The following is a 12,705-nucleotide window of genomic DNA, read 5'->3' on the forward strand; positions in this document are numbered from 1 at the left end:
GCTTTACTGGCCTCCTCATAAACTACAAATAACAAGGACATGCTGGCTAAGAAGACAGCAAATAGAGACAGGATAACAACCCTTGGAAACCCTATAGATTGGTGAGCTGGGAGGTTTCAGTGCTTGATTGCACCCGCTACGAGACTGCAAAGCCCCTTTTTCTCTGAACCCCGGGAGCTTCCTGGATTTTGACCATTGTTTCCTAGATCCTTAAAAACCACCCTTCTGCCACTTGTGTGGCAACTATTCTTGTATTAATTTAAAAGGCCTTTAGTAACTTGGGCCCAGGATAGCTTAAGAACTGCCTGATTCATTCTATGTTTGCCCAATCACAGAGGTCTTCTATAGATTCACTGGCTGTGGTCCACCATGGCTCAGATTCCACCACAGGAACAGTGTGTGCAGTTTTGTGGGCACACTTTTATGGAACTCCCAGTTGAGGTCAGAGAGGGCTGACCTAAATGTTGGATGGGGTGGACCTCTACTGAAGACTTGACCTACTGAAGACTTTTACAGTGGTACCTCAGGTTACATATGCTTCAGTTTACAGACTGCTAACCCAGAAATAGTGCTTCAAGCTAAGAACTTTGCTTCAGGATGAGAACAGAAATCGTGCTCTGGCAGCGCGGCAGCAGCAGGAGGCCCCATTAGCTAAAGTGGTGCTTCAGGTTAAGAACAGTTTCAAGTTAAGAACGGGCACCACTTTAGCTAATGGGGCCTCCTGCTGCTGCCGCGCCGCCAGAGCCCGATTTCTGTTCTCATCCTGAAGCAAAGTTCTTAACCTGAAGCAATATTTCTGGGTTAGCGGAGTCTGTAACCTGAAGCATATGTAACCTGAAGCGTATGTAACCCAAGGTACCACTGTATATAAATTGTACTCTGGAACTGGGCCCAATACAAAGGGCAACCAACTGCACTTTTCTACACTTCCTTCTCTGGGCTAGTGGTAGCAGCAACAAACATGTCAAGAGGGGTAGAGAGATTCTAAAGCAGGCATAGGCAAACTCGGCCCTCCAGATGTTTTGGACTACAATTCCCATCATGCCTGATCACTGGTCCTCTTAGCTAGGGATCATGGGAGTTGTAGGCCAAAAAACATCTAGAGGACCGAGTTTGCCTATGCCTGTTCTAAAGAGCTGCAAATTCTCCCAAGTCCAGCTCAATCCACCACAAGTGTGGTGCATACCCAGAGTGCTAGTGGTTGTTTTACCCTGTGGAGAGGATATAGAAGGGGTGGCCGCTGCAAATGCCTCCTTTCCTCTGCCACACATGGGATTTGTAAACACGCACAGTTTAAGCTTTAAGAAGTCAAAGAAAACCATGTAACCTGCTGTTTACAGCAGAACAGTTCCTCCGGTTCTATATTCTCAGATAAGATACCGCGAATAACACTCACTTTTCGTGTCGCAACGTGGAGCAGGTGACCAGCCATTTTTTGTGCACGTGGCTGTTCCTTCTGGATTTGGAGTATCATCGCCCTCATCACAAGAAAATGAAATTTCTTCACCCTCTCTGAAGGTCTGCTGATTTAGGAAAATGAATCTACCATGTGCAAAGGGTATTGAAGGGTCACATTGCTCTAGAGGCAAAAAGAGTAGTTAAGACAGCTTTGTCAGTGATGGGGCCCTGTCTCTGGAATGCTTTCCCCAAGGAAGCTTGTCTGGTGCCCACACGGATAACTTTTCTAGGCTACTACAGTATGGTGCCTTTCTGAGGTTTACACAAAAAGGGGTGGATGAAGAAGGACGGATAGTAACAAAAATGCAGGATGGGTAGTTTTACCACTCCATCCTAGTGAAAAATTTGATTACATTTTTAAAATGTATTCCAAATTCAAATAATTTCAAAGGTGGGACTCCCCATGTCCTGGATTAAAGGAGATAATGTCTTTTGTTTACTTTCTGCTTTCTTGCTTGTTGATTTCCAGTTTCCTAATTCTGATTAGCTATCCTCATCTTCTTGGTCAATCAATCGCCGGTATGTGACTCCCAATCTTGTTTTAACAGGTCTGTAAGTCTGATTAGCATGCAGGGGGCTTTTATTTCAATATTTTCTTTCGTTAAGTTATTTTAAAAGACAGTCCTCCCTCGGTAGCCCCTCCTTCTGCTGAAAGTTCTGGGCTTCCATCCAAAGTTAAGATTAACAGCACCATTTTCTCTTTGATCTGTTTTTAATGAAATGAAATAATTACAGGGCAAGGGTTCACAATTCCTACATGATAGTTGGTTCTTAGTTCTCCCATTTTCCTAGCATTTACAGTTTTTTCTATTAGAATTTTTTAAGAAAACAACAACAAACCAATGGTTTTGGTGTTGTAAGTAGCAACAGAACCCTGACCAATCAGATTTTTCCTGGAGGAAGAATGGTTGCAGTGGCAGAACCCCCTGTAACCCATTGTGCATGCACACTATTCCTAGCATGAACACAAAGCCAGAAATGCTACAAGTCAGCCAGTTGCTGGTTGCTAATGAAAAACTCAGAAAACATACATTATTGACCAGTAATTTCATTAATCTCACATCATACCAGCTTTTAAAATACTTGTACCTGGTGCAACCCAATCTCATGTGGAGGTATGCACCAACCGTGCCACACCCTCTCCAAAATATATGAGAAAGATTAAGTTTTATCAGGGATAACTTCCTTGGTGTCAATTACTATCTATAGATGCAATATTTTCAGTAACAGCTCTCTAGCAATGATGGGTGTTGTTTTACACGGTGTCTTTAATCACAGAGCACAATAAAAGATCACTGGAAACACAATGAAAGATCGAAGTTGTGTCTGTAGCATCTGACTGTGCTTTATATATTCTTACCAGTCTCACAAGGCCTCCACAGTTAATTTTTCTATTAGACTTATATTTCTATTTCTGAGCCAAGAGGAGAATGCAAGAAACATCTACTTACTGAGGCATTTCGGTTCTGGATTCCATCCAAATTTGGTGCATGTAATTCTAGGCCATTCTTCTTTATTTGGGGTCAGGAAACCAGGATGGCAACTGTAGGAAATCACTTGTCCGATGCTGCTTGGAAAATAGTTGTTTTTAGAGTGTTCATACTTGCTAGCTAGGAATCCATTCTCTATTTGGACATAGGCACAGTTCTTTGCTTTGGAAAAGATAAAATAAAAATGTAAGCCCCAGAAAAACCAAACCAGAATGTTCCACTCACTGCAAAGGGCAAAGGCTCAGATTTAGTCCCTGTGCCCATGTTGAAAGCACATCCAGACAAACACAAAGAGTTGCTAAGCGTTCAACTGCAGTATCTTGAAAAGCTGCTCTGTGGTTTCTCTGGGCCTTCAGGAGGAGCTTTTCAGGGATATGGGGGCAGCAGTTGCTGTGAGAACAAAAGAGAGGGATGGGCAGGAGAAAACTGTGAGGGGACACCTAGTAAAAACTCAAGCAATTCTGCAGTATTTTGAGTCTCAGTCAAGATCTGTAGAGGTCCGCTTACCTTCACAACGAGGGACCTCATTGCTCCATCCATCTGCACGACAATCACGGAAGTCTGTAGGACTGAGCATCTGAAACCTGCAAGTTGTTTTTTTTAAAAAAATGAAACCGAAACATTTCAAAACCAAATAATTGCATGACAGGAGCAGCTTTGGAATAACGTTGAAACACACTGAGACTCAAACAAATACCGTATTTTTTGCTCTATAAGACTCACTTTTTCCCTCCTAAAAAGTAAGGGGAAATGTGTGTGTGCGTCTTATGGAGCGAATGCAGGCTGCACAGCTATCCCAGAAGCCAGAACAGCAAGAGGGATTGCTGCTTTCACTGCGCAGTGATCCCTCTTGCTGTTCTGGCTTCTGAGATTCATAATATTTTTTTTCTTGTTTTCCTCCTCCAAAAACTAGGTGCGTCTTGTGGTCTGGTGTGTCTTATAGAGCGAAAAATATGGTACTTCTAGAATAGCAGGGTTATTTTCTAGGTTGTTTTTTTTCTAGAGATGGCATGAGTGTTCACCACAGGTTAGCTCAAACTGAATGGATTCAGGAGAGCTGGTCACTAAAGCGAGGTGAGTATTCAAATCCTCAGTTCCCCCACACTGGCTGAATGTTGAAAACTGAGTATCAGGGAGAGGAAGCCCCAACTGCTTCCAATATACAAACACACTCCTTCCTTGCTCACCTTGTTCTTAAGGCTAGGAGTTTTTGCAGAAAGAAAGCAAATAGGGTAGAAGAGATTTCTCTCTCTCCTCGTCCCTTTGGTCATTATAACCAGATTAGCACCACAATATGGCTAGACCCTGGGGATTGCAGGAGCCCTTGAACAAATCTTCCTCTCCAGTATCCATCACAGGCAGGATTACGAAGCCTTAAGAGGAGGGAAGGTGGAAAAGCAGGTCAGAATGTGTCTGAGCACTGGGAGCTGGCAGGAGTTTGCTTAGCATTGGTTTTAGGGCAACATAAATGGCAGAGGGGACACCTTATGATCCCTCATAACATACAGTGGTACCTTGGGTTAAGTACTTAATTCATTCCAGAGGTCCGTTCTAAAGCTGAAACTGTTCTTAACCTGAAGCACCACTTTAGCTAATGGGGCCTCCAGCTGCTGCCGCACTGCTGGAGCACGATTTCTGTTCTCATCCTGAAGCAAAGCTCTTAACCTGAGGTACTATTTCTGGGTTAGCGGAGTCTGTAACCTGAAGCATATGTAACCTGAAGCATATGTAACCCGAGGTACCACTGTGTGCACTTGGGTACTTGCATTATATACATTATATGCATTATATATATGCACATATAGTCAAAAAATAAAAGTAAAGGACCCCTGGACGGTTAAGTCCAGTCAAAGGTGACTATGGGGTTGCGGCGCTCATCTAGCTGAGAGAGCTGGTGTTTGTCCACAGACAATTATCTGGGTCATGTGGCCACAATAACTAAACTGCTTCTGGCACAACAGGACACTGTGATGGAAACCAGGAAACACTGTTTACCTTCCTGCCACAGCGGTACCTATTTATCTACTTGCACCGTTGTGCTTTCAAACTGCTAGGTTGGCAGGAGCTGGAACAGAGCAACAGGAGCTCACCCCATCATGGGGATTTGAACTGCTGACTTTCTGATCAGCAAGCCCAAGAGGCTCAGTGGTTTAGACCAGAATGCCACCCACATCCCTTTATATATGCATGCATATATATATATATATATATATATATATATATATATATATATATATATATATATGCAGGTTTTGGTGTCTTCGGGTGTCTTCCCGTGTAAGAGTTGGGGTGTCTAGGCGACGTTTCGACGAGGTCTCACTCGTCATCTTCAGGCTGGTGCTTTCGGCTTCTTGTTACTGGAACAGAGCAGGATCTCAGTGTTTGAGTTCCTATAAATACTGTTGAGGGGGTGTGGTGTATAGCCTCCAACGTTCTGGGCAGAGAGGAAGTTCCCAGGTTAGTGTGCCTTTTCTTCTTTTGTTCCTTAATTACTTGAGGGATATCTTGAGTGATTTCTTGAGTGATATTCTGAGTACCACTTAGGTGGGTCATTAAGTGTGGATTAGTTGCTAAAGCTTTCGTGTCTTGACCTCTTGAGCTTGTGAAGAGTTTTTCTGAGAAGATGGCTGTACTGCACTTAGTTGTGCTCTGGCTTGGCTTCGTGTATAGGGGCGAGCTGTGGTTTTGTGCCCTGTGCCAGCCAGATCTGTGTAGGGATTGCAGGGGGGTGCAGCATCCGGAGGTGCCACTATGGTTTGGCTACTGGATGGTGTCTGTAATTTATCTGTGGAGAGGGTCTGGGTTTGGGTCTGGTGTGGTTGATTGGTGATGGCGTTCTGTGTGCCTCTGGTTCTGGTGTCAGTTTTTGTGGGGAGGGCTAATTTCCAGATGTCTGGCAGGCGGGACGTGTCGTCACGCTTGTTCATGTTGTGAGGGTGTTTCTCTATCTCGATGGCTTCCATGATTATTCTCTTGTGGTGATGTTCCATGTTAAAGAGCAATTTGGAATCTGCAAAATTAATTTCGTGTCCTGTTTCTTTCATGTGTTGGAAAAGAGAGGAAGTTTTTTCTTCTTTTTTGACGGCATTCTTGTGTTCTGCGATACGTGCATTTATTCGTCTGTTTGTTTGTCCAATGTACGTGGCTGGGCAGACTTTGCAGGGTATTTCATAGACCCCTTGGTTTTCCAACTGGATTTTATCTTTGGGGTTTCTGAGGATATTGGCTATTTTTTGGTTGGTGCAAAAGGCTGTTTTGATATTGTGTTTATGGAGGATTTTGCTAATTTTATCTGTAGTGCCCTTGATATAAGGAAGGAGGGCCATGCCATTGTTTTCTTCTGTGTCTTGGTTTTTGGGGGGTGTTTCTTTTTGGATTAGCTTCGTAACCCTGTTTTGCTGGTATCCATTGGCGATTAACACATTTGAGAGATTCTGTAACTCAGTTGTCAAGTGGTCTTTGTCAGCCAGGCGTTTGGTTCTGGAGATGAGAGTCTTGGCTACGGAGTTTATTTGTGCAGGGTGGTGGTGTGATTGTGCATGTAAGTAGCGGTTGGTGTGTGTTTTTTTCCGGTAGATAGTGTGTCCTAGGGAGCCATCAGGTTTTTTGTAGATTAGGACGTCAAGGAAGGGAAGTTGGTTGTTGGCTTCTATTTCCATAGTGAATTGTATTTTGGGGTGTAGGCTGTTGAGATGTGTGAGGAAGCTATCTAGTTTTTCTTTCCCGTGTGGCCAAATTACAAAGGTGTCGTCAACATATCTGAGCCAAAGTTTGGGTTTGTGTTCTGACTTGTCTAAAGCATTGGTTTCAAAGTGTTCCATGTACAAATTTGCGATGACCGGTGAGAGGGTCAAGCCAGAGCACAACTAAGTGCAGTACAGCCATCTTCTCAGAAAAACTCTTCACAAGCTCAAGAGGTCAAGACACGAAAGCTTTAGCAACTAATCCACACTTAATGACCCACCTAAGTGGTACTCAGAATATCACTCAAGAAATCACTCAAGATATCCCTCAAGTAATTAAGGAACAAAAGAAGAAAAGGCACACTAACCTGGGAACTTCCTCTCTGCCCAGAACGTTGGAGGCTATACACCACACCCCCTCAACAGTATTTATAGGAACTCAAACACTGAGATCCTGCTCTGTTCCAGTAACAAGAAGCCGAAAGCACCAGCCTGAAGATGACGAGTGAGACCTCGTCGAAACGTCGCCTAGACACCCCAACTCTTACACGGGAAGACACCCGAAGACACCAAAACCTGCATTCCTGTACCCGTGAAAATCTACGAAAGCATATATATATATATATATATATATATATATATATATATATATATATGCATGCTGTCCTAAAGATACTACCATGACTAAATATCTGAAGATAAGAGGGGTGGGGGATATTTACCCTTCATTGCACCGATACACGACACGAGCACCAAAGACAAATTCGTCTCCATTAACAAGTTCTAAAGAGCCAAATTTGATATGTCCAGGATGTCCACAAGGCCTTTCTGGAAATTAAGGAAATTAAGTGTAAAGCAAGATAACACATATGGCTATAACAATGTGCTTGAAAACGATGCTATGTTGTGAGAAATGTATGAAGGCTGCTAAGAAGAGCAACCTTGAATCTCCTCTTCCTTTCTTTCCAGTAACATGAAGTAAAGGAAGACATGTGACATCATCATGCTCAGACTTTCCCCATCCCTGCTCTGAATCACTGGGTGCCTCTTATAGACAGATTTGTGGGGAAAGTCTTAACATGATGCTGTCATATCAAATGCCTTCTTTTATAAAGCTTAATGAGGGAGATGATGTTGGCTGTAGTGATAGCTGTAGTGATGGTGAGATGCTTAGAGCATCTCCCAGCCCCTTTCCAGCTCCACTGCTGCATAACATCCCTGAATAATAATAATAATAATAATTTATTATTTATTATTTATTATTTATTATTTATTATTTATTATTTATACCCTGCCCATCTGGCTGAGTTTCCCCAGCCACTCTGGGCAGCTCCCAATCAAGTATTAAAAACAATACAGCGTTAAATATTAAAAACTTCCCTAAGCAGGGCTGCCTTCAGATGTCTTTTAAAGATAGCATAGCAGCTTATTTCCTTCACATCTGAAGGGAGGGTGTTCCACAGGGCGGGCGCCACTACCGAGAAGGCCCTCTGTCTGGTTCCCTGTAACCTCACTTCTCGCAATGAGGGAACCGCCAGAAGGCTCTAGGCTCTGGATCTCAGTGTCCGGGCTGAACGATGGGGGTGGAGACACTCCTTCAGGTATACTGGGCCAAGGCCGTTTAGGGCTCTAAAGGTCAACACCAACACTTTGAATTGTGCTCAGAAATGTACTGGGAGCCAATGCAGATCTCTCAGGACCGGTGTTATGTGGTCCCAGCGGCCACTCCCAGTCACCAGTCTAGCTGCCGCGTTCTGGATTAGTTGTAGCTTCCAGGTCACCTTCAAATGTAGTCACACGTAGAGCGCATTGCAGTTGTCCAAGCGGGAGATAACCGGAGCATGCACCACTCTGGTGAGACAGTCCGCAGGCACGTAAGGTCTCAGCCTGCGCCTCCCTGGACAGCTGTGAGTCCAATATGACTCCCAGGCTGCACACCTGGTCCTTCAGGGGCACAGTTACCCCATTCAGGACCAGGGAAGTGTCTGTTACCTGGTAATTTATGTCCCCAGCTCTCTTTTTAAGTCAAAGCAACTCCGGAAACAAGGGGGGAAATGGGGAGAGCCACTTAATGGTTCAGTCACGGGATCCTGGACAAGTGTGCCTCCAGCTGATCCTTTGCAAGTTTTGCAGAGCTCTCCAGCCCTCTGCTTATCCACAAGACTAGGGCACATTCTTGTCCTTACCAACTCTGGTGGTGTTAGACCTCCAATCATATGAAACCCAAAGCAAACAGAGAAAGGGTTAGTGGCTACAAAGTGAAATGCAACCTTGTCTTGTCTTGTTGTTGCTGTTTTTTTAATAAAATGGGCCATCCCAAGGCTTATCACAAGGAGAGAAAAAATAAACTGTTCAAATATTTCAATAGCCTGTGAATTTTATAAAGTTATGTTTATACTTACTTCTGCATTGCACATGTGGTGTGGATTGTACCCATTTCCCATTGTTACACCGCAATTTTATGCGCCCAAATTTTATATACCCAGGCTGGCAACTGTAAATTACTTCATCCCCGTGTGAATAGGACTTTTTGTCTGATATGTCTGCAAGTTCTTCATGGTCTCTTATTGGTGGTGGTCGGCAGTCTTCAATTAAAATAGCATCAGTAAAATCAACAATGAGTGGCACCCTTTGACCTGTAAATTTTAAAGAATTTGAAGGAAGTGAAAAAGAACTGAGTTGGAATTATGCAATAAAAATGTTGGCTTCATGACTTCATAATCTCCATTCATTGCACCACAACTCAGATACTTAAGCGGAAAGCAGGTCTCTAGCTGTTTTTGGACTACAACTCCCAACATCCTTAGCTAGTGGTGCCAATCAGGGGTGATGGGAATTGTAGTTCAAAAACAGCTCAAGACCCAACTGTGGGAAACCTTGCCATAATGGAGGGGGGGTGCCGTTTTAATCAGATTCCTACCTAGAGATGTAAAATTTCTGGAAATTTTGAAGCCATGCGGGGAAAAACGTGTGTCCCCCTTTTTTCTGGAAAAAAATGGAAATTTTGGAAAAAATGAAAAAAAGTTCAGTGTCGAGTAGTTTTACAAATTGCGTGAAACACAGTGTAGATCAGGGGTAGGCAACCTAAGGCCCATGGGCCACAAGCGGCCCACAGGGGTCATTTAACTGGCCCACGAATCACCCCCAAACTGGGGACTCGCTTCCACGGCACTGAAAATCACACCTGCACATGTGCAGATGCTGAAAAGCATGTCTGCGCAGATGCAGATGTCGGAAATTTTGGCCGGCGTGCTCACGCATGCCCGCAATCTGGCCCACAGAGGGAGCTCCGCAGCAGTGAACCTTGCTGACCCCTGGTGTAGATAAAAGTACAGTGGTACCTCAGGTTAAGTACTTAATTCGTTCCGGAGGTCTGTTCTTAACCTGAAACTGTTCTTAACCTGAAGCAGCACTTTAGCTAATGGGGCCTCCTGCTGCTGCCGCGCCGCCGGAGCACGATTTCTGTTCTCATCCTGAAGCATAGTTCTTAACCTGAAGCACTATTTCTGGGTTAGCGGAGTCTGTAACCTGAAGCGTATGTAACCCAAGGTACCACTGTATTATGCTTGCAATAAAACATGTAACCACCCCCTTTCCCTCAAAAGCAACAAAAAAAGCAAGAAACCATCAACATAAAAAATAATCAGATTTGCCCCTTAGCACCAACAGCAAATAAAATTACAGTAAGTTCCACTTCAATATTTACGCTCCATAGAAGGTCTACCCTTTGAGTAGTGCTTTAAAAGGAGAGAGAAGACACAACATATACATGTGGTTTATTCTATCTCATTTTCTGAACTACTGCTATCGTTTTCTATTTCTTCTTGCTCTTCCTCTTTGTAATTTTTCTCATGGATTTCTAAAAAACAGCTTTGGAAAAAAACAGAGGAAAACCTGTTTCCCCCCAATTTTTCTGTCCCCGCCCTCCAGGCCTTTCCATTTCTGCTTGAGGATTGCCAGGGCAAAGCATAATGCAATTTTTTTTGCATGCCAGGCCCAGAAGTAACCAACATCCAGTTACTGAATAGTATGTTGCACTAAGGCTCAAACTCTGTTTGAAAGGAAAAGGAGTGTGTGTGTGTGTTTAATTGAATTTGTTATTATATATTATAAACCGCATGATGGTAAGAGAGCTTTCTAAGCAGTTTACAAAAATATACAACAGAATATTAAAATGATTGATAAAACACAGTTAAAAGCAGGCATTTAAGAGTATTCAATAGATCAGCCTTTCTCAGCCGGTGGGTCCCCAGATGTTGTTGAACTACAACTCCCATCACACCTAGGTAGCAAGGCCAGAGCTCAGGGATGATGGGAGTTGTAGTCCAACAACATCTGGGGACCCCCCAGGTTGAGAACCGCTGCAATCAGAGACAGCGGAAGAAGATTGGAAGAAATTTACGGACTATCTTAGGAAACACTGCAAAATTATTGAATGCTAGAATGACGTTGGTTTAGAAATTATGTGGTTTCTAGCTGTAATGATTAAGTAAAAGGAAAAGAAAGGTTAAAAGTTTAAATGGAAAATAAGGGAGAGGATTTGCTGAATTAATAATTGGAAATTGGAATACAGAAAGGGGAGGTATGAGGAAGTCGGGGAAATAAGTTACAAGAAAATAGGGGATTGAAACTATACTCGTTTTTGGTTTTTTTGTCTGTTTGTATTATTGTTTTGTCTTGTTGTAATAAAATCTTTGAAACTTTAATAAAAATCTTTTTTTTTAAAAAAAGAGAACCGCTGCAATCGATGATTAAAGTCAGCAGTGGTTAAAAGGAAGTAAATTGCATGCAGCTTCTACATGTTCAGATGGGCTGGCCCTAACGAAAATGTTTTGAGCAGTTGCCAGGTAGAATACAGAGAGCAGCTGCCTGGGGTCAATCAGCAAGAAGCTCCAAAGTGTGGGTGCTGGAAGGCCTGGGGGAAAATGGAAAAATTGGGGGGAGGGAACAGGTTTTTTTTTGGTTTTTTCCAAAGCCTTTTTTTCCCCCAGGAAAAATTTGAAAAAAAAATAATAGTGTGTGGAATATTCAAACTATATCAAAATATTTTTTTTCAATTTTTCCAGGGGGAAACGGCTTCAGAAAAAAACGGGGGAAAACCTGTCCCTCCCCCCATTTTTTCCAGTTTTTTTCCAGGCCTCCCCATCTCTCTTCCTACCTGAAGTTTTAGTTCTACCATTCTGGTGAAACTAACTTGTTTTTTTAAGTGTTGGTTCCACACTAATGCCACAATCCTATGCACATTTTCCTAGGACAAAGTCCTGCCGGGGCTTTCTGAGTGGATATGTATAGGATTGTATTATAGGTTATAGGTTAGTAGTATTTTAGTTGATAATGACTTAGGTCAGAGAGCCAGTATGGTGTAGTGGTTAAGAGCGGTAGTCTCGTAATCTGGGGAACCGGGTTCGCGTCTCCGCTCCTCCACATGCAGCTGCTGGGTGACCTTGGGCTAGTCACACTTCTCTGAAGTCTCTCAGCCCCACTCACCTCACAGAGTGTTTGTTGTGGGGGAGGAAGGGAAAGGAGAATGTTAGCCGCTTTGAGACTCCTTAAAAGGGAGTGAAAGGCTGGATATCAAATCCAAACTCTTCTTCTTCTTCTTCTTAGGTTAGTAAAGGATTTAAGTTGTTAGGGACTCAAGTTAATAACCTCTATTTTTCTCACACTGATTTCATTGGGCCCCAAGTACAATCGAGTTAGATCCAACCCATAAGGAATCTGGCAACACCCAACTTCCCTGGTAAAAAAAATTGTCAGCCGCCTACACAACTTACCATTTGGGGAAGGACAAGATGTCAGAAGAAGAAATGGAATAAGAAAGACCAGCCAGCTCTTCATATTATTTCAGGAAGCTTGCAATGCTCAGTACCACAAAATCTTCACTTTCATCTGTCAACATATTCCAATGATCTGCAAATATCTTTTTCCTCTCTTTGGAACCTCCAATTATTTTCTTTAGCCCTTTGCCATGTTTTTAACATGCTTTTTGTGTTTGATAAACCAATCTGAGAAGAGCAAGAATTAGGGGAATGTGCAGGGTACTTTTTAACCCAACTCAGTTTATTTACACACGA

General features: G+C 43.0%; 1 protein-coding gene across 2 annotated transcripts in view; it reads right to left on the bottom strand.

The window, feature by feature from the left end:
- Nucleotides 1-12,705, bottom strand: part of LOC310708440 (complement factor H-related protein 5-like) — a 26,874-nt gene extending 14,169 nt beyond the window's left edge. The window contains exons 1-6 of one of the 2 annotated variants that reach the window (XM_083506794.1): nt 12,406-12,705; nt 9,034-9,267; nt 7,354-7,459; nt 3,456-3,532; nt 2,910-3,110; nt 1,397-1,579 (exon numbers count right to left, since the gene is read on the bottom strand). In XM_083506794.1, the coding sequence (XP_083362920.1) occupies nt 1,397-1,579; nt 2,910-3,110; nt 3,456-3,532; nt 7,354-7,459; nt 9,034-9,267; nt 12,406-12,469 (865 nt within the window). In that variant the 5' untranslated portion in view covers nt 12,470-12,705. The remainder of the gene's footprint in view (nt 1-1,396; nt 1,580-2,909; nt 3,111-3,455; nt 3,533-7,353; nt 7,460-9,033; nt 9,268-12,405) is intronic. The other variant, XM_083506795.1, reaches the window with a different exon arrangement.

The sequence above is a fragment of the Podarcis liolepis genome (assembly GCF_965112155.1).
Source record: "Podarcis liolepis genome assembly, chromosome: 6".
Taxonomy (NCBI): domain Eukaryota; kingdom Metazoa; phylum Chordata; class Lepidosauria; order Squamata; family Lacertidae; genus Podarcis; species Podarcis liolepis.